The sequence below is a fragment of the Rutidosis leptorrhynchoides genome, chromosome 9 (assembly GCF_046630445.1).
Source record: "Rutidosis leptorrhynchoides isolate AG116_Rl617_1_P2 chromosome 9, CSIRO_AGI_Rlap_v1, whole genome shotgun sequence".
Classification (NCBI taxonomy): Eukaryota; Viridiplantae; Streptophyta; class Magnoliopsida; order Asterales; family Asteraceae; genus Rutidosis; species Rutidosis leptorrhynchoides.
The window spans coordinates 261,588,399-261,612,081 of record NC_092341.1 but is presented as its reverse complement, the minus strand read 5'-3'; the positions used below and the strand labels follow the sequence as shown (position 1 = coordinate 261,612,081).

Genomic DNA, 23,683 nt, shown 5'->3' with positions numbered 1-23,683 from the left:
TTACTGCATGCTGCTGCTTACTTTTACTGCTATATGCCATATGCTACTACATAATTTCACTACTGTATGATATTACTTGCTTTCAATTGCATGCTACCTCTGTACGATTCGTTATTATTACCATGTTACTTATTGTTATACATGATTTAAACTGTTGGCCTAATACATGCTTGCTTTATGACTTACTGACATGGAAAAATTTATTTTTCCTTGTTCAGATGTCGGATATTCCACCTGCTATCGTTTTGGGCAGTTCAGACTCGTCAGTCACCCCACCTGCTGCTGCTGCCGACACACCGATCCCGCTACCCATGAGTGACCCCGGCGCTTCATCTTCCGGGACTAGCAGCCAGGCACCTGCCCCAGTGGATACTTCTAGCGGAGCCCAGGACCCTTCGGAGATTCCAGCTCCATCTGCCCCCGGACCTTCAGGATCACAGCCCCACTCCGGCGAGATTGTGATTCTCGCGGAGTTCGGGGAAGGTCCTTTCCGTAACCGGTATCGCCATTGGTGCCGACGCGCCCCTGATGGATGTCTCATTCCGATCGGACCCGCTCGTTACCAACAGATGATGGCCGCTCAAGGACGGCCAGTTCAGTCACCCGTACAGCCACCACATGATTCGGACAACCCGTCATCCACTGATGCTTCAACCGACGACACCTCCTCAGATGACTCCAGTGATGATGAGGACCCTGCTGATATACCTATTCAGCCACCCTCCACCCCGCCGAAGAAGCGGTATCGCTTCGACGGTACCATCATTCCGGGGATCAACGGAGGATGAGCCTTCACTGACGCGTTTGGTCGACATCGTAGGGTTACTGCTCGTAAGCGGCTTGTGCCGTACCCTGCCTACCCACAAGTGCGTAAGGCACCCTTACGTACTGACTATTTCTGGAGTCGGAACATCTGCACCCCGTTATGTAATGTCTGCACCCCCGGCACCCCCAGCACCACCTGCCCCACCATCTCCCACTATCGAGGAATTGACAAGGGAGGTGGAGACCCTCCGAGCTCGAGTTGCTGAGCTAGAGGACCAGATGGCCCATGTTATGGACATCCTTCACCCACCTTCACCGTAGAGCTTTTGTATTTAGATTTCATTATGTAATCTAATTGTAGTTTTATGTTTCACTTGTAGCACTGAAATCTCGTGGCCTACCTTACATACTGTTATACTTAAACTATAGCTCACCAATATTTGTGTTGACATTTTTAAGCATGTTTTTCTCAGGTGCTTAAGGTTATTTGCTTCCGCTGTCGTGCTAGTCTTGCCGTAGACACCCGCTGCTCTAGTGTTATCACCGCATGAACTGTTTATTTTGCATTCAAACTTTTATACTTTTGAAACTATATTTTGTAACGACCTAAGGGTCACATACATTTATTCATGCTCGCTATTCGTAGAAGCATACTATTGGTGTAAAACATTTGATGTCGGTTATGACGTCACCTTTTTATCGTGAATGCAGCTTCTTTTATTACAGCATATAGTACTTAACCTTGTAATGATCCTGTTGTTGATGATTCGTACACGATGGTTTTGTACGGGGCACCACATAGTTATACATATACTTTTCATACTGTTTTGAAACACTGAAATCTCGTGGTCTACCTTACATTACTGTTATACTTAAACTATAGCTCACCAACCTTTGTGTTGACGTTTTTAAGCATGTTTTTCTCAGGTGCTTAAGGTTTGATTGCTTCCGCTGTAGTTGTCATGCTTTGTAGACTCCCGCTGTGCTTATTAGAGATGTCTTCGCATGAAACGTTTATTTTGCATTCAAACTTTATTACTTTTAAACAATGTATTCGTAACGACCATTGGATTAGATTGTAGATGATCTTTGATCAACATTTCTTGTGTTTGTCCAACATCAGTCGATATTTTAAGATGAAGATTTTCTTTTGGACAACTAATTTCAAATTATATTCAAGTTTTCTTTCTTTGCTTTGCTTTGGATAGCAATTCTTGGTTCACGTTTACAAGGCTTAATTTTATTCTATGTTCGTTTTTTAAATTTGTGGTTAGCGTTTTGGCTTGTAATACGTTGTTTCCTCTATGTACTTGTAATTTCGAGTCATCATTCTTTTGATGAAGATCTCTATTTAATATATTATTTCCTTTTCAACAAAAAGTTGCGCATTTACTAAAAAAATATTACGATCTATTTAAACAACTCTACTGAACTAAATCCTAACAGCACTCCAACAAAAGTTCAACAAGTATCTATAAACAACTGATAACTAAAAAACACACATCTTCTAACATAGAACTTGTGACAATATTACAAAAAGCCCGCGTCAAAGTAAATCACCGAGTTGTATATATAGTGTGTACTAGTGAAATGACCCGTGGAATCACGGGTTTGTTTAAATGAAACAGTTTAACGATGTGTTTTATGTATTAAGTGAACGTAAATGTAAAGTCATTTAGTTTAATGACCCGTAGAACCACATATTCCGACTAAGAAACTTATTATTGTTTTTACAAACATACTGATATACTTAACTTAGTCAGAATAAACGAACTACATTTATTCTCCCACCACTTACTTTCAATTTTGATCACAATTATTATTTTTCTTATCATAAAATTTACATTACAACATTTTATTGAGACATGTATTTTGCATACATATGTAACGTAATTAATCCTGTAAAGAAAACCTATATTTGAATAATAATAATAATAATAATAATAATAATAATAATTATAATAATAATAATAATAATAATAATAATAATAATAATAATAATAATAATATAATAATAATACTTCCTTCGTCCGACTACAAGCAAACATGAATAATTACCGCTAAAAAAATTAGGGCATAAAGACGTATCACATTAAGATTGAATAAATGAGTAAATATGATGAGTTTATATGTTTAAAATGGGCTCATATGATATAATCATATTTAAGTGGGTAAATATGTTATTATTAAAGTTAAGAAGGGCATATATGATAAAAACCCTAAATAAATAATAAAATATTTAATTAATATTAATGACATCATCAAGATGACTTAGATTTTTTTCTTTTTATTTTTAATTTTTTCTTAACAAAGGAAATAGCCTAATAATGACATCATCATTATAGGATTTTAATAGAAACTATAGATAACACCCTAGATTTTATTTTTTTAAATACACAACGGAAGTCAATTATTAACTATTAATTACACATATAGTCATATTCCACAAAATCATTGGTGTTATTTAATTACAGATCATGTTATAAAGTTGTTTACATAAAACATCAGAGTCACACTGTGTCAAACATCTTCATTTGCCCGGCAATACCCACCAAAAGCTGCTAATACACACCTGCAGGGCAAAACACTGTGGGGGAATAAGGATAACGCTAAGTGAATGACAATATCTAGGTGGACATCACTACAAGCATCAAGCACAACTTAGAGGCACTGGTCACTAATCACTTAAAGTCATACACAAGATGACCGGCAACCCATAGCTGATCAAGCTCGAATATACCGTTAGTCCACTCTACTGAGTCACTGGTATAGTCTTCCAGACGTGACGCACTCGTCATTCATACTATACCACTAATCAGTAACACTTGGACCCAATACTATTACCCTAAATACACAAGGTAAATAGCATTGACCTCTTACGTCGGAATTCACCATCGACGTTCACTGGTGCGCACATAATCACATATAGTCACTACACTAGTCACAGACTCATAAAAAGTCTAGTCATAAGCATGGCACAGATCACTATACTTGTCACTGTATAATCACATCCATAAAGATAGTCTCACTCACCTGAAAGCACAAGCACTCAGTTGTCTTATATCACCGAGCCTTCACCTTTTCGTTTATCACCTGAGAACAATACTCACAAGTCAGTAAATTGTATCTCAATTACTAACAATATAATATGATATATATATATATATATATATATATATATATATATATATATATATATATATATATATATACACACACACACACACACACGTATATATCATCAAGCTATAACAACTAGTAGTTTCATCATACAAGTATCAGATAGCAAGATCCAAGCTTTACTCCTATATCATAACCCTTAAAAACGTATACAACTTATAACAATTTATACTATAGCACAAGGGGTCAAATCTATTTCATCTAGTTCCAGTTTCGATTTCATATGCTAAATATGTACCAACACTTTTAACAAACAAGCCACATGCGACTAGATTCGAACAATTATTTTAGTTTCATATGTAATCTACAAGCAAACCTCATCAACTATCAACTAATCACTATAAATCACCAATTATAAATTAACTTTAAATCACCAATTATAAATTAAGTACGTCTTACCTTGTTTTTGACTATGGTTCACGAGAGCAATTAGCACCCCAAAGGCTTATACAATTTTTCAATATTCCATAATTTTAAAGTTACGATCTAAGGGTGCGTCTGTGTAGCGTATATGTGTATGCTTAATTCTAAAATTGAAACTAATATATGATAAAGAAATAAGAGTAAATTTAGGCGATGGTCCCTGGTTGATTTTTGTGTTAACAACAAATAAAATGGAACTACAAGCATCCACGTGTATCTATAAACATCCACGTGTATCTATAAAGAGATTAGTTACCATTTGATAATAAACACGGGTATTTTATCTGTTATGTGGAACACAAGGCACCTCATTAGGCAGTCCTAACGAAGTCCAAATCACGAAAACAGATATTTTCTGTGACCATCGTCACAAGCGCATTCATACGCTCACATAATAAATTATCAACTCATAATTTATTATTTCACTCCTTATAATTAAATCATATAAATTACTCATAATTTAAATATCATATTTAAATTAAAATAATAAAATAACACAATATACTTATTTTATCTAGGCCCATAACTAGGGTGTTACAGTGTGAACTCGTAACAATCTAATAAATTAAGAAAGTAACTCTAACAAAGAGCTCACGTCAAACACGCCAAACATCTACACACAAAAGGGGCAACAAACTCCGCTCCAAAGACATTGAATTGATCGCAATCCAAACCTCTAAAACACTCAGACAAATAAGAACCTTTATGAAGGCATCGAACTCCGCCCGATATCTTAAGAGGTTGAAACTCTAAAGACAAAACATATCGAGGGATGTTTGTAAACTCAAATGAATGGAATAAACCCACCAAGCATCAAGATGTGCGATAAACTGAGCGAATGTTGAAGAAGGTGATTATATTTACTCAAATGTATGTAGTCTAATCAGGTTATCATGTACACTAATATTTTTGACCCTTTTATGAACATTTTGAAAGTGGTGAAATGGAGGTTCACATTTGAAACTTTTTATGTAGATATCAAGACGTCCAAGTCATGTTTAAATGATTATATTTTTATACTATCATATGTAGTATGTAACTTAATAAGATTGATTACTTTAATTTGAATAGATTAGGGTAACCATTTGAATAGATTATTCTAGTCTAACCATCTTAAATTAGTAAGGAGTAGTAAACTACTCAACTGATGTATACGTTGGAGCTCTCAGCAGTGGCCCAAAGGCCCAAACAAATCCGGCTCAAGACCCACAAACCCGACTCGTATTATGTAAAAAGGAAAAGAAATTTATAGGAAAGTAATAAAGGAAGAAAGAGAAACTCGCTGTCATCCATACCATACACGTGTCAAATAACGCGAGGCGGATGGAAAAGATATTTAATGAGGTAACAATTGAAATGATAGCTACATGTCGTCATAATGACTACGTCAGAAGTAACTATCACTTCACATTTAATAAAGACAAGAAGTTACGCTACATTTGAGTTCGACACCACGTGAAATGCTTGGACCTTATATCGAACATCGAACTGAGGGACTTAATAATTCGCATACTCGCATACTTCATAATTTTATATACACGCATCACATGTGACTTGCACATGCCTAACAAGACATCATCTATGGAATACTAAGCAAAAAGCATAAATTTCCCACCCCACGTAATATGCCACAAGCAGGATGTGTGCATCTAAGCGAATGCGCTAACATGACTAGCATTATCAGCGCTAAACTGCGGTCGCCAAAAAGCCAAACCAACGAATACAACGTACAAATTGTGAGTATGGTGTTAAACCTATAAAAGATACCTCGAGCAACAATGTACGACCAACATAAAGCATTGCAGTCTGCATGACGGCTTCGGAGACAACTGTCAGGTTGCGTTAGGACAACTTATACTTTTCCAGCTTTAACCGATCAAATAGTACGATGTGGGAAAAGCATGTTCCATTTTTCCAATTACGTGGCACTACAGGACACATGTTTTCGGCTATAAATAAAACATCAAACCCAATTATAATTAGGATCCTCACATACTAAAAGAAACACATATTCATATACTTAAAAATATTCTCAAAATCATCATACCTTCATCACACATTGAGTAACCCGCACTACCAGAATCTTGACAACTTCTTAGCTACTATTAGTGATTACAGGTAACGTTCCATGAACATAATACCTAACACCCTCTATGGGCCATCAATACCGACTAGACTGATGATGGTGGGTCTAAAAATATTGAATTATCGGATATGGGTATTTCAACCATACTACAAGTCCACAACCATTGCTACGGGCCGGGTAAATCAAGCTATCGAATCGAACCCGACCCGTTAAACTTAAACACAAACCACAACCCGATTCTAGCTCCGTTTCGTTCACTTCCAGCTTCAACTGCCGACGATCCAAAAATCTACTACCAAATCACCATCAAAATTTCATCAATCAAATATGTCAGGTCTACTAGCATGGGCGGCAGATGTAGTACGAACAGGTGGCGGTTCAACCAGCGATGATGATGAAGATGACTCCGATTTAATTCCGTTAATATTTAATCCTGATCAACAAAAATACGCTCGCGAGTTAAACATCAAAGTAGCGTCGTTGAAACGGTCCGTACAAGACTTACGTCAGCGAATACCACCGCCTGATATCTCGCAACGGCTTCCTGATCTACACGCACATTCGGTTGCTTCTAATGCTGCCCTAGCTCTTCAATTAAACTCTCATTCTTCTACTAAAGAACAGGTAAGTTAATGATCATATGTTGATTTCATAATTTGATTTGTTGATGCAGTTGCTTAGTTGTGAATTTATGCTTAATTTGTTACATTTAGAGTTGGAGTTTGAGTGAATCTACCTTGAATTTGATCTGAAGTAGCATCACTGTCATATTATTATATTATTATATAATAACTACTGTATAACTATAACTATTAGACTGTGATAATGTGACTATATGTTTGAGATGATCATATAACTGTATTACCATCTACAATAATTACATTCATTCATAGAATGAAGATCTACGATTTGGTGACTACTGACTAAAAACTGCTTAGATATTTTAGTAGCAGATACCGAATTCTATAATCTATTTCGTAAAGTAGACCGTTGATTTGACTAATTTAATATTGCTCGAATACTCGTGATACTTAATTAGACCAAATGTGTTAGTAGCAGATTTCATATTTTGAAATACGTACATTTTAAGTGGTTTATCGATTTAGTTTGAGTTTATTGTATGATGAAGTGAAGATAGCTTAGATCTGCATATATGTTGGGCATAATAAACACTTGAAAGCTTAAGTGTGACGATTATGGATGACATGTCATGGCAGGCACAACTGAGAGAAGTTACATTGCACGAAGAAAATGCTGCATTTGAGAAGGCTATATCAGAATGTGAGGGTAAGATACAAGAGAAGTTGCGAGAAGCTGATCAACTTCGCGTTAGGCTAGAGGTAAGAGCTTGATTTATTATGATTTTTATTTCTCCGTTTGTATATGTATATAACTTTACAATGGATGTAAAGTGGACGGAAGTTTTTTTAATACTGTAGTTTAAGCTATGTTAATGGCAAATTGTTTTCTAATAAAGGGGAGAGTTGTTGTGGGCGATTGGTGTTCCATTCAAATACAAATACAAATTAGTTTAAGAAGAGGAAGATAATGATTGCTTAGTTGCCCGCGTTATTAGAAGTAATGCGTGTATGCTATTACTTGTTCCTAGACAAAGATTACGAGCATGCCGTGAGAAATGAAAGGATAGTGTGGGGTTGTCTTCATCATGAAGCTGCTTTTAGTGATCTTATTCTTTGTTTATTCTGCCTCCACATAAGATCCTTAGTTGACCTTATTCAAAGCATGATAATCTTAATTCTTAATAGTTAATGGTTGGAAATGCGCATATATGCATTTTTCTTTGCAGGAAATGGATGCAACTCCAAGAGCTGAGATGGAAAGTGAACAGTCTGTATCAGATGCCAACGAATCTGGAGATGCAGCTGATTTTTCATCTAAATCAAAAGCTGATTCGACCGAACATTCGTCAGCCCAAGTTTCATCTTTGAAGGAGAGCTTGGAGATCAAGAAAAAGGAGCTGGTATGCTTACATTATTTCTACTCAAGCGTCTCTTATTTCAATGACCTTTATCTTTGGTCACTTCATTTTTGATTTCATGTAAATATTGCGAACTTCATGGTTACTGCAGGCTTCTATGGAAGAGATTGTTCAAAACTTAGAGAGACAGTGGTCTAAAGTTCAAGAAGATTTGCTTAAGCAGCCGACTCCAGGTATTTTGCATACAAATTTTCTATGTATTATCTTTGCTCTTCTGTATGTTTATGCCTTATGCAAGTCTGTCAAGAACAATAACAATAATCAAAATCAGTAAGTGGAAACTATTCATAGCATATGTATACATTAGTGAACCTCCAAATTAAGATTAATCAAATTATGCCTACAACAACAACAAAACCCAATACCACATAAGTGGTGTATGGGGGAGGTGAGATGTAGACAATCCTTCCCCTATCCGAGAATAAAGACAAGTCATTTCTCCGCCCATAGTGAAAACACTCTCAAAAGTAGAGAAAGTCATCCCTCTCTTTATTCGAAGGATAGAGAGATTGCTTCCGAGTGGACCTCCGGCCAATAAGTAGGAAATTTTTTTTAAAAAAATAAATTAAATTAACAAAATTGAGATGCCATGAAAATGGTAAAATCAAATTTCCTTGGGTTTTAAATCCTGCTTGAAATTTACTTTAGGCTCCAAATTATGCATAAACATTCAATATCTTTATTATTAATAATGTTGCTTTGGCTTCTAGTCTCTTTTGCATATACTGGATTAGGACTATAGTTTGTAATATTCCTTAGCTCAAGGTATTGGAACAATAAACAACTAATGTACTAAGGTTCATATTAGATGATGATATGGATACATTGAACAATAATTTGAACGATTTCTGTATCTGAAAACCTAGACGGGATTGTATAGCTGTTTGTAAGCTTTTGTGATTCTTGTCGCTTTCTCACTGATGTAAATTTAAGTACGGTATCACAATTTACAAAATATATAAAGCAAATATAACGTAGAATCGTAAAGATCTAGAGGGCATTCTCGTTTGTTATGTATTAGGCTGTTTTGGACCCCTTGTCCTTAGTTCATTTTCACGAGCACCTCTCAAAAAACACTAATAGAGACTGTAATCTGAGTCATGATAGACGTCTCTTACTAAACATTCAAGATACTAAAGTTACGTAAACATACAAGGAGAAGTCTATCAACAAGCATTTTAATTTTAATCACTATCAAATGATACACTAAGTATGCTAAACTAACTCGAGTTCTACTCAAGAAAAGACTGTTAATTGTGAGACCATATTCTATGAATTGTATGGCAGAACCTTTAAATATATTGACAATGATAGACGTAATCCCCACTTACTTGAGCCTAGGGTATGTTTGGCAAAATAGTTGTAGCTGCAAGCCGACACTCTAATTTGAAGCTGCACACTGTAACCTTATTTGTGTAAATATGTGTGATAAATTAGTGTATCTTCTTTAACAGTGAAGTGTAAAATGAAAAAAGGACAAGATTATAAATGTAATGTCAAATATATTTGTCAAACTAAATTTTATTTTATAAGTAAATTTAGTTTATAACATATTATTCTCTAAATACTTTTCAGTATAATACATATACATATGTTTGTTACTGGAAAGGAAGAAGGGAATATCCATATATTTTGTTTGTCTGTAACGTATACAATCTGGGAAGCTAATAACAATGAGTTAACAACAATCACATTCTTGACTCAAAATGTGATTTTTACTAAGAACAACATTGTAATAATTGGATTTGAAAGGCTTCTAGGATTTTGAATGATTTTCTTCAAAGTGTTTAAATTAGGAGCTGTTTGATCAAGGTAAAGCTTTAAGTATGTGTACCCACACATTTTTATAATCTTTTTTAGAGATGGAGCTTAGTTTTCAAATAAGAATTCTTGCAGCTCTTAAGAGCTAGTAAAAGCTCCATGCGAAAGAAATTAAAGTTTGTTTGGCGACGAGCTTTTACAAGCTTTAAGCTATCTTAAAAAATAACATAAAAAATAATTTAGCTCTGTTTGGTTGTATGAGTGGGAGCTTTTTTTTTCACATTAAGCCTGATTTTCAAATGCTAGTTGATGAAGCATTCAATTTTCTGAAGAGATTTTAGTTGTCAAAATTACAATAGTGCCCTTCAAACCAAACAAAAACTTTATCGTCATGCCACCTGTAAATAGTCATCGCAGGCAGACACGTGTAGTTATGTACTAAATTTACTTATATTTGTTTGTTTTATTTGCAAATCATGCATTGACAAAAAAAGCGATAATCACGATATACCTATATTGAAAACTAGGTACTACTAGAAAGTTTATTTTATAAGGTCTAAGTAAGGATGCATTTACTAAGTTAATTTATTATAACCCTTAAAAACATTAAAATACAAACTTGTATACATTTACATTGTGTCAAATTCTACTAGTAAACACAATTTTAGACAATTAAGAAAAAATATAATCCTAATCTTGAAAAAGATTATGATCTTTTTAATGCTTTATATATATGAAAAAATAATCTTATTATCTTACAATTAATTCATGTATTTATATAATGAATTGTAATTGTTAACTATCTTTGTCATATAGTTTTTCTATTTTTGTCCTTTTTTTTTTTTTTTTTTTTTTCTCATTTTACTTTCTCAGATACAACTATAGCTAGTTTTTCAAACATATGTATACGAATTAGGCTACAGCATCCAACTACTGGAGGGCTTATATCGCAGCGTATCTATGTGTTTACTTACGAGTTAACTATTTATCCCTACTGACAACGCGTTATTCACTCACCCCCTAAATCCATCATTTTCTTTTCAAGATTACCCTTGCAACCCATGAATGCCATGAGAAAATTTGTTCATTTTTGAAAAACTAGCCGAACGCAAAAAAGTTGACCATTTTATATGCCCATGGTTGACTGTGGCATTGTTGATTTTCTCATCACCTCTCTTCTTTTCATTACCTATTTCTTGTTTGTTTGTTTGTTTTTTTTTTTTTTTTTTTTTTTTTTTGTCACAACCGTGCGCACTTGGTTTTCAGAAGATAGTTCTTAAAATAAGTTTTTATTCCTTTTAAGATTGTTTGGCATTAAGAGACCTCCAGTCATTCGGGATTACTGGAACTAATTTAAATTTTATAGTAACGATCCTCATGTGTTGTCTTTTTGTTATGCACTGATGTCAAATCTCGAATTTTAACTCCTTTGTTGTGGGCTCATTGTTTCACTCAAATATATAATTTAATTGTCACAAGCAACCTCACATTAATAAATTATAATCAACCTAACACAAATAGGAAGCTATCATGGTTGTTAGTAGTATATATGTTCATGTGTTTATAATGAGAAATAAGACATGACGATTTACTAGATTGTGTGAATATAATTCATGATATTTTTGCAGCTCAGCGGGAGATGATGTTGGATAAACAGCTTCACAGCCTAATGGAGCAATTAGCTGCAAAGCAGGTATCACACACGTATGACATGTGTGTTTTTTCCCTTGTAATTATCGATAAAATTGTTAGTAATTTTCTGTTCGATTTGATGCTAGGATCAAGCAGCAGGTCTGATGGGTGAAATTCGTTCAAAGGAAATGGAACTAGATAGGCTAAATGGACTATGGAGGAAAGTTGAAAACAGCACTGCGGACTCAAATGCTACCAGAAATAGGTTTGGAAGAAGCAACTCTGATAAAGGACACCTTTCGCCTGATTACATTGTCGATCCTCGCTACAAGCCCACAATTGTACGCACAGACGCCCTGCAGAGACAAATGCTTCTCAGGTCTGCTTTTGTGCTTTATATTCTTATTCTGCATATATTGGTATTTATCAAGATTTCATTTTGAAGATTCCCATTATGCATATACAAATACCAATGTAAATATGTTCACATATCTTGTTTTGAGGTTTCATTATCTTATTACGCCATTCAGGATGAGACTGGTGTTCCCTTAATTTTTAACCAAATATTTGTGTTCCGTTACATTTCCTTCTGTTTTTCTTGCTTCATGAACAGTGTTTGTTGTAATAGTTGGGTTTAGATTATAGTGCTACACGAGATACAGTCATAAAATTAGATTGCTCTGGTTAAATGCGAGACTCCATCTGCACCCAAGCTATATTTAAGTAATAGTAGGATTAATATCTGAAATTTGTATTTTGGATATTTGTGGTTCCTACTTGTGTTCAGGCATGTTTCTTGTAACACCTTGATCACGCATAAGACCTGTGTAAGTGTATATGAGTCCTAATTTTGTTTTGACAACTATATATCACATTAAAGACCTCACTCACCATCACTAACCAATATATAGTACTCTACTCCAATTAGTTGCAAACGTCTATGCGGATTACAGACATAAGATGTAGTCCATCAATCGTATTTACTAAATACCAGTAGCTTGTAATTAATAAATTACATGTTTGCGAACACCGGCTGGATAGTTTCAAAAATGAATTACATTGCAGCTGCATTCGATAAGTTGGATCATCGTGTTGCTCACATAAATATACCTAACCCATACACCACATTGACAGATACTATGAGTACTTAAGCTGCCCTTCAATAATATTTAATACCCATTTTTTGGCTCATTATACTAAAGGTAAAAGTCCCCATCAAGAGTTCAAGACACGAACTTAAAATGAACAAACAAAATGACATGATATCCAAAAGAATCTGATTTGCAGAAGATGACAGTCCGTTACAAAATGAATGTTTAACACAGTACTCCATACATACATGCTAACCAATAATTACTTGTCACATGCATAAAGTGCATGGGTTTTTTTTCTTTTTTCTTTTTTAATGTTATAGATGGCAAAAGTGCCAGTTATTATTCTTTTACCAGGTGAGAAAAGCATCAAGATGCAATCTGTGATTTACTCTTGCAGACAAAGGTTGGATATATTTACTCTTGTAGACACAGGTTTGGTCTATTAGGAGTTTTTTTTTTCTTCTCCTGATTATTTGAAACGCACGTGAGCAGGGCCGGTGCCGAGTGTTCTGTTGCCCGGGGCGAATCGATCAAATAATGCCCCCTACTTTATTTATAAACAAGTGTTCGAAAGCTAATCAACTTATATAACTCATTTTCACGTTAATTTTTTTTAAATAAATTTAGTGTGACAATTTGAAGAGAGAAATGACTAGTTAAAATTTTTATAGTGTTTTTTTTTTTTTTCATACGTGATTTAATTAATGCGTAGATTATAAAAGAAAAATATCAAATTAATGTAACATGTGTCTAAATTATTAGATTATCACTTGATCTATCCCGAAATATGTTTTTATAATTCTATTTTTCTTTTGTTTGAAAATAATTGTCTACTTTCAAAATAAAAAATCAACTTTACATTTTTATTTTTAAACATTTTCTCAAAAATTGACATCTTAAAAGGATTCATTTTTTATACTATACCAAAATTTGTTTGTGACACACCAATAAAATAGGACTTTTAAAAAAGGACTTTTGTTCCTTGTAGAAATAATTAAATTAAAGAAAATATAAAAATCAAGTAGTACTATGGAGTATTATATTAAGAAATCAGTAAACTTATTTTATGAATTCACATTATTATGTCACCTCTATTGCTAGACTAGAATTTCAAAATCCATACGTGATTGTACAATACGTTATATATATTATACGATATATTGGATTTTAATAAAATTAACACATCTGACAAAAGAAAAAAAAGTTTACAATTTTTTCTTTTTCCAACTTTTGACTTTTCATTTTTCCTCTCTCTTCCTTCATGAAATTTATCCTCTGAACTTAAAAAAAAAAAAAAAAAAAAACACAACTCCACTTAAAAAAACTCAGAACTTCGGATTTGATGCCCCTTCAAATGTGATGCTCGGGTGCGCTCGCCCCTGTAGCCCTACCCTAGGGCCGGCCCTGCACGTGAGTAACCTCGTTGAATATATCTCACATGTTAGCCATATTCCAGCTCATATATTTACTGTTCACATATGAGCTATCAATCATGGCTGATAATGGAAACATGGAAACAAATACATAATAATAAAGTGATATTGTAGTTATAATGTAGAGAAAGTGACATGGAAGAAGAGGACTAGCCAACAAAAGATGGTGACTGGTAACCAAACATTGGTGGTGTTTATTTTTATTGCATGCATTTGTTGTTACTTTCCTAGCGACATGATTATTATAAACGTGTAAAAATAATATAGAGAAAAATTGATTTAAAAAAGAGCCTTCACTGGCCTTTGATTCTTTGAATATGAAAAACATAAAGAGAACCGTTTGAAAGTTTGAAAAATAGGAATATAAAACGTCTCTTGTCAAACTCCAAAACACTCATCACGGGAACAGTAGGACACAACGTTCTAGTTGGTCAACGTTGGTTCTTGACTCTCACTCTCACAAGGTCTAACAGACATTAAGGGGACATTAAGGGTTTGTTTATTTTATTTATTCTGAATTTAACTCTTTTTTCATTTGTCTTTCTCTCTTATTCTGAAGTAGTGTCTGATTCCATATCAGAGAGCAAATTTCAGATTAAGTGATAAAAGAAATAACAATTTTACTTCTTGAATTAAGAGCTGTACAAAAACAGATCATTAAATGAAAAGTAAAGCGACCTTAAACCTATATAAATAACAAAAATAAACAAGGTAAGCTAACAAAAAAATGTATAATCAACAACAATTTCGTTCATCTTAAACTCTTTAATGTAATTTCTCTTGGACTGATCTTACACTTTCCATCTTCAACGTATGAAGCAAGAAATCATTCCATGTATCAATCGGCCCAGGTAAACACCAATGAACACAATCATTATACAAAGTTACATTTGCATTAGGTAAATGTCCATATCTACTTGGGTGTCCATCTGGCCTTAGTAACGTAGCTTTCGTTATATCCAAAAGCCTATACTTTAAACCCCTTTTCTTTCCCATCTCTTCTCCCCTTCTAAACTCCTCAATTTGTGCCATATACAACTCCAAATTTAGACCATTTAGTGGTATCTCATCTCTTTTATATGGCTTTTTTCTCAAACAATTTCCACCGGTATTCCATTCACCACCCTCAAAATGATTGGGTGCAAAAGTTCGTAAAATCGTTATACCTTTAAAGTTTTCTCTGCTGTTAATAGCATTGAATGCGGTTCTTATCGAATGTCTATATCCAAATGTCATAGAGGAATGAGTGACGTTCACCAATCCACAAAATCTACAACCAATGATCTGACTATTGATGTAATATATCATAGGCCGCCAAAACCAATGACCTAGGTTGATGCTCAAATAATCGAAATCGTCAATTTGGGTGGTCCATTTCTCGTTGAACTCGTCTAGGTATACGTTGAAGAGGCCGTTGTGGGTTGGGCCATCAAACCCAGCATCTTCTGATTTTACCAAAAATGGTGACCAAAATGTGGCGAGAGTGAAGTTGTAAGAGACATAGTACCAATGTTTGAAGTTCTCGTCTTTTGTCTTGGATTTATCTATAGGGTACTCAACCTGAAAATTCAAAATGTCAAAGAGAAACAAGATTATTTGATTTATCTTCCTATATTTTCTAAAATATAGTAAATGAATACAAAAGACTCCAAAACGAGCCATAACCAAACTAAACAAACATAAGCAAGCGGCATCACCAACAAGGCGAAAATACATTTAAACTAGGATATAATCAAGACTAAAGTTATAAAAACAGAAATTAAAAATATCGGCTACACTAAACAAATCTCTTATAAACACGTGTACCATCCGAAATATGTTTTTTAGGGGCTCGATAATGTACTATGTATAATGATGAAATTTGAAGATAATCCTTGTACGGAGTATTTTGTTTAGGATTATTATAACCAATTAGTACAAACAATTTGATGCACCTTAACAGTTTGGTGCATTTTAATGAGTCTTTAAGGGTTGTTGTCATTAGTAAATTCCTTTTGTTAGAAGTACATTTACAAACGCACTCCAATCTTGATCTCATAGTATCTTTTGAATTTGTAGTTGTTGTATAAAGCCACTAATCACTTGCTTTATTCGATGTAAAAGATGTAAATTGAATATCACAAGTTGTTGCTAAAGTTATAGTATGAAGACTTACTATTTAAAGGCTTTATTATAGATGAGAGACTTAATTTCAAAGTTTTTTTTATAGTTTTTTTAGTTGATGAAAGATCATGAAATATAATTAAGATCTATAAAGTCTAGCAAGATGGAAAAATACGACAATACATACATATTACCGATATTTCTCTGTAGTTTTAATTTGTCAATAAAATAGATTATATATCCAGAAAAGAGATAATCAAATCATAAATTTATACTACATCTTGTCTTCTAGGGTTAGATTTTTGTTGTCTAGCTCGTTATACATAGTTGTGATGAATTAAGTACGATATATTGTGTTTTCTCATAAGGATGATACGATTTTGATTCTCTCTTGTGTTGTTGAGGTAATACTATGATATATTCACAATTAAAATTGATAAATTTATAAAATTACGTACTCCGTATCAAATAATTGTACGATAAAAAATACGGAGTATAAATTTCGGATGGTACACCAACCTTTTGAATCTTCACAAAAATTTAGGTGTTTTCCGGATGAAGGATGCTTCCGCAAATCAAGTTATTATTCAGACATGTAATTCATTGAGGTTGGCCCACCATACCACAAAATAGCCCATGTAATTAGACCGTGCGGGAACAAGCATCATTGTCTACGTGATCGTTGTCTACATGCCAAGTCACAGCTCCCACAACTCGCACAAAGGGGCATTGTGCAAGTCCCAAGTTTTCAAGTTGTGAGGGAACCACACGCAATCACAACTATCGTGATGAATTTTGATTGGCCGATATTTTTTTAATTAGTTTTTTTTTTTCTTTATTTACTGATACCAATTACTACGTATATTTTTTCACATTATCAACAACACTTCAAAACACAACATTAACTACAATATTTTTATTTTCATAACACTGACACGCCAGCATAATTTTTCTCTACAACTCCATAGCACCCGTTGTTTACTACAACAAGGTCTTATACATTTATTCAACTTTATTTGAGTTAGCTTTTTTATTTATTGACCGTTTAAAGTAATTGATTCTTTATATATAATTCCTCATTTCATCGATAAAATTTATTTTATCTAGGAAACATTCTTCTCTAAAAATATGGGGATGATTCTCACACACACTTTTTTGATCCTCACACACCTATTTTAACCTTTTACTCTTCTAATAATACTCAATTGGTGTGTGAGGATCAAAAAAGTGTGTGTGAGAATCATCATATACAGTATATTACTAATAATTAAAATATAAATAAATTAAACAAGAAGATAATTTCCTAAAATCCAAGCAATTAACTTTAACATAAGTGTGATAATATGTTACCTTCTCCTTCTCAACCAAATATTCACGTTATTAATATTTTTTTCTTCCAAAATATAACATGATTAAATGAAATTTCCATTTATTACTTTATTTTTTTCTATCAAACAAATATTAAAAAATTATTGATATTAATTCAATGTATCATAACTAATTTTAATATCATTTTTGAAAAATTGACGTACTCAATAGTCGATACCGACCCACTATTTTGTCTCCATATAATCGTGAGTCAAAATCATGTTATCGAATATATTGAAGATAAATAAAATATTATGAACGTAAGATAATAGTAGAGGAAATAATCAAATCAAATCAAATAATAAATGCAATAATAAATAACAATAAAATATAAAATATATAAATAAAATATAATATTAACAAGGAAATGAATAATGTGGAAGAACTTACACTGGATAACAAGCAAATCAAGGATTGCATTTGATTTCTACCCACAGAATCACCCACAAAAGCCAAAGATTTATCCCTCACAATCTCCAAAAAATCATACGGGTTGAAAATGGGTAAATCACACCCATCGGGTTTCCATCTCCACTTCATGAAATCCGAGTCGGGTCGTCCGTATTTTTGACAGTTTTGATGTTCATGGATCGCCCAACATGTCCTATTATTATAATATGGAGCATCCGGATTAGGGATCCATTCACCAGAAAACACATCACATTTATGACTATTATCATTTGTGAATATTGGATACTTGTTTACAGGAAGATAAAGATGTACAACTGTTAAGATGATGAGTATTGAGGATACAAGTATTAGGGTTTTGGATGTGTTTTTAAGGGTTGTACCTTGATGGTGATTGTTGTTCTTCCCATTTGAAATCTCAGTCACCTTCATTGAGAGAAACAGAGAGATAGTGAGAAGGGTACAAGTCCCAAAACAAAGGTGGTGGGGGTTGTTTTTATTTTGTTTATTTTAAGTATAGTAAGATCAGAATTTAGATATACAAAATAAAATAATCACAAATCTTAAATAATATTAGTAGATGTTAGTAGTTGATTACTAAACTATAAGAAAATGCGAACGACAACTCCTAGAGTTATCGTTAAAATGCATATATTATAGAAACGTACAAATCATTAAAACTTCACCCTTCCTAACAACATCGTTTTTGAACTAAAAAAAAAAAAGAATCTATTACGAGGAAATGAAAGATATTTTGTTCTACCACAAAAAATTATTTGATTCTTTCCTTTCAAAGAATTTCTATGATAGACAAGAATAATCATCTTTTTTTTAAGATTTAATGATCCCTAAGAGCAGGTTCACCCCTTTCTTTTATCTTTTAAATTTGTTAGTCTAGTCATTGAATTTGGTAATAGTAAGCAAAAAAATAACAAATAGAACAGAATATTGGCTTGGGCTGTGTCTCTACGCCAATCTATGTTAGAAGAGAAGGTTCCATCGGAATATTTTTATATTTCAGGGTACCTCTTCGCGCTTTTTAAGGGGGAGGCAGTGTGGGGAGAAATGACAAGAAGATATTGGAACATTAATTTAGAAGAGATTATGGAAGCTGGAGTTAATTTTGGCCATGGTACTAGGAAATGGAATCCTAAATCGGCACCTTATATCTCTTCAAAACGTAAAGGTATTCATGTTACAAATGTTACTAGAACTGCTCGTTTTTTATCAGAAGCTTATGATTTGGTTTTTGATGCAGCAAGTAAGGGAAAACAATTCTTAATTGTTGGCACTAAAAATAAAGAAGCTGATTCAGTAGCATGGGCTGCAATAAGGGTTCGATGTCATTAGGTTAATAAAAAATGGCTTGGTGGTATGTTAACGAATTGGTCCACTACAGAAACGAGACTTCATAAGTTTAGAGACTTGAGAACCGAACAAAAAACAGGGGGACTCCACCGTCTTCCGAAAAGAGATGTGACTATGTTGAAAAGACAATTATCTCATTTGCAAACATATCTAGGCGGGATTAAATATATGACGGGGTTACCCGATATTGTAATCATCGTTGATCAGTACGAAGAATATACGACCCTTCAAGAATGTATCACGTTGAGAATTTCAACAATTTGTTTAATCGATACAAATTATGACCCCGATCTCGCGGATATTTCAATTCTAGCGAATGATGACGCTATATCTTCAATCCGATTAATTCTTAACAAATTAGTATATGCTATTTGTGAGGGTCGTTCTAGATATATAAAATCCGTGATTAATAATAAGATAAATAACTTATTTATTTCGGAACCTTCATAGATTTATTGAATCGGTTACTATTTCTGAATAAAAAAAAAGAGATAAAAATAACAAGGAATTGAATCTGATTAGTTGGTGTGCAAAATATACAATTCAAGTAGTCAAGTTGAGAAAGAGATGGTTGAATCAAAATAATTTTGTTTAAAGTTCTATTTTTGTCAAAGGGCAATATGAATGTTATATCATGTTCCATCAACACACTAAATGGGTTATTGATATGGCCAAAACGGACGGTTTATTTTAGTGCGATGTCGTTAGGTCGCTAAAGGTCAATTCAGGATATCAGCAGCGGCTGAATGTTTAATTTATATGTGATGGGCCTAAATCTATTATCCTTCCTATGGGTTAGCAAGGGCAATTATGACCTAGAGTCGTTCCACGAGCGGTCGAATTGAAACAGAGATTATTCAGATAATTTAGAGATTAAGATGAGGGTTTATACACAATTCAGTATCCAAGACACGTGGCCAGGTACACCTTGTGTGGAGAGGCAGGATCCTTTTGGTCCTAATAAATTGGCGACTGTTCAGAAAATCCAACAATCAAGTCCAACCGGTTTATTCTAGACACCACTTTATCCGGAATGTCAAATTGTGTAAAGGCTATAGTTGGGTTGATTTGATTTATAATTGTATTTTAAAATATTAAAGTAATATAATAAAAATAAGCTAGCTAACATGCAACAGCTAAGGATATAGAAGACGTGATTCACCATGATTTAAGATAACGTAGTGTTGGGATCATTGCGAGACACTCATTGGATAGATATACTTAGTGTAAACACTAGATTCCCTACTAATTGATTTCTCGATTAGCATGTCACGAGGAACTAGGCTATCGTGATTCTAATCGGATGGACTATGCTCAACTCCCGACGCTTTATCCGGTTTAAGGATATAAGCGGCCCATCTTAGATGCAGTACCTTTGGCGCACGAATAAAGTAGCATAGCCATAAATATATAATATCCAACCTTTCTTAACACCTTAGTGTATCACCCAAGTGAGTGGTTATGATTGTATTTTGAATTCCTTTATGTCAAAGGTTTGGTAAAATCTAAGGGGTTGTAGACAAATTAGAACCTCTGATAGTTCTCAGTCATCCTTAAAGATTTATAAGCTTAGTTTGTATTGTAGTGAGTTAAATTCCCATTTATGATTTAAACCAGCCCTTACTTAAATCTACCCAGTAAATCCCTTAGTTATCCACCATGTACTATACTTATAGTGGTTCCATAGCTTCTAACCTTGACCATGCTCAAATGGTCCTATAGTACATCAACACTGTACTCTACTGTTGCAAAAGTATTTCCTCGAGTCTTATATACTCTTAACCAATGTCTTGATCTGGTCCTATGATAAGTCCCTATGTACTTTATAGTATTTCCGATGGGTTCATACCTTGACCAATGTATAAACACAAATAATTAATTACCTTATAATTGTCGACTTTATAAAAGGTTTTAATCACGTTTATTGGTGAAAGGACGATAATAACGAGGTTTAATATCATAGACAGAAAGTGAGTACGAAACGATAATCATCCCTAACTTACATTATTAAATTATGGCAAACAATCAAGTAATTACTCACACATCATGGCAACAAGCATTTCTAATATTAATAAATCACAAACATCGAATAAGAATATTATAATAAATTAATAAATGAAACGATAGATATTACCGAATAATTTCGGCAGAATAACACTGGTATTTCTTCATAATATCCATAGCATTACAATGCTTGATAGCTTCTACTACAAACTACATACTAATCTCCTATTGATCACTAGAGAGTGACAATAGAGAGATAATTACATTTCCTAATCTCTGTATTTTTCTCTCTCTAGAATCTAGAGAAAGAAAGTAGAGAGAGAACTAATCTCATATAGAACACTAGAGAGCGACTATAGAGAGATATTTAGAGAGAGAAGTGAAAGAAAATGGTGTCTTGAAATGAGAAATGAAGCCCTCCTTTTATAAGCAAAATTGATGGCATTTTCGTAAATAAGCTAACCGGCAGCAAGTTTGCAATTCGGCGACCAGTTTACATACATTCGGCAGCCTGTTTTTTGGCCATTCGGCAACCCGTTTTTAATCAGCTATGGTCACCCGTTTTTTTGCTCTGGCAGGTCGTTTTTATTGCGGCAGGCCGTTTAATAGGCCCGTTTTTCTGGCAGGTCGTTCTGGCAGGTCGTTTAAATTCATGACGGGCCGTTTAATCGAACCGTTTTCTTGGCCACCCGTTTTCAATCAGGTCACCCATTTTCCATACTTCGGCAGGCCATTTTTTTGGATTGGCAGGCCGTTCTTCTAGAAGGTTTTCAGGGTTTCACCGTTTTTGCTCTAACTTCTTCGTTTCTTGTCCGTTTTAAGCGATTCCTGCGCCCACGCGTTCGTAATTAAGAATCCTACAACATAGGATCGACCAAATAATATTTTCCAAAAATTATAAAATAATTAATTTAAACGCGAGTTATTCGTCTTTGCCGTTTTTCCTCGTTTTTCATCCGTTTTTAGTGATTCTTGAAACTTAGCCTTCGTAATGACATATTCTACCAAATGAAGCAAATAAATGCTTAATTAGATGATAAAATTTGAATCTTTCTTAGTTTTAGGCTTAATATCGGGGGTAAAAACGTGACTTTTTAGCCGATATCAGTTATAGGATCTATCCAGTGTGGAAGTAGGCCAATAATTTATTGGAAAATCGGAGGTTTCCAAGTCCAAGACCAAGTATTTATTACTTCTTGGGTTGTAATTGCTAGCCGCTCTAGCAGTTCGGAACCCACAAACCATTCCGACCGACGGTCAGAATTTCTTCGAATATGTGCTTGAATTTATTCGAGATATGAGTAAAAATCAAATTGGAGAAGAATATGGTCCTTGGGTTCCCTTTATTGGAACTATGTTTCTATTTATTTTTGTTTCTAATTTGTCAGGCGCCCTTTTACCTTGGAAAATCATACAATTACCTCATGGGGAGTTAGCCACACCCGGAGTTAGCCGCACCCACCAATGATATAAACTAGTCCGGACCGGCCCGCTGCACGGCGGGGGGCTTTCGGCCTGCGTATTCATATTTAACGTAGCGTTGTGTATTTATAGAGGGGAACACGGCTCATGTTTTAAGCGCCGTTTTGGATGTCGTTATGTTAATCGTTTTTTAATAAGTATCTGTTTCGAACGTAGTTAGTTTTGTTTTGTTCAAAAAATTTTTTCAAGTGTAACGGTGCTGTCAGAAAAATTTAACTCGCGGCAAACAGAAAGATACGGGTTTTTGTTGTGTTTAGTGTTTTTTAAAAAGTGTTCATTTCGCGTATATTTAGTCTCGTTGGGTTCGTAAGATTTTTTCGAGTTGAACGGTGGTCTCCGAAAAATTTAACTCGCACCAAGCGAGAAGATAGGGCCCGTTATAAATTCGGGTGAAATTAGTTTCTTTTATTTTAATAAAATTATATATTTGCACTTTTTACCCCTGAAAAAGTGTAAACTTCAGGTGCCGTTTTGTAAATATAGCCGAAGTTGAGGGACCGTTTGTAATGTGAACGCAAACTAAAAACGACAATCCGATATAACTGAAACGACGGAAACCTCCACCAAGTATATAAGT

The 23,683-nt window shown here is 34.0% G+C and overlaps 2 protein-coding genes across 2 annotated transcripts; one reads left to right on the top strand and one right to left on the bottom strand.

Moving 5' to 3' along the window:
- The first annotated feature begins 6,724 nt into the window (after positions 1 to 6,724).
- Positions 6,725 to 12,469, top strand: LOC139867333 (uncharacterized). Its single transcript, XM_071855697.1, has 6 exons — positions 6,725 to 7,078; positions 7,672 to 7,794; positions 8,262 to 8,435; positions 8,545 to 8,626; positions 11,843 to 11,907; positions 11,993 to 12,469. Exons 1-6 carry the CDS (start codon positions 6,782 to 6,784, stop codon positions 12,287 to 12,289), a joined length of 1,038 nt encoding a protein of 345 aa, XP_071711798.1. The 5' UTR covers positions 6,725 to 6,781; the 3' UTR covers positions 12,290 to 12,469.
- A 2,669-nt stretch (positions 12,470 to 15,138) lies between these two features.
- LOC139867567 (protein trichome birefringence-like 19) lies at positions 15,139 to 18,684 on the bottom strand. Its single transcript, XM_071855935.1, has 2 exons — positions 18,235 to 18,684; positions 15,139 to 15,933 (listed from the first exon to the last, which is right to left on the bottom strand). Exons 1-2 carry the CDS (start codon positions 18,682 to 18,684, stop codon positions 15,139 to 15,141), a joined length of 1,245 nt encoding a protein of 414 aa, XP_071712036.1.
- Between the last annotated feature and the right edge of the window lie 4,999 nt (positions 18,685 to 23,683).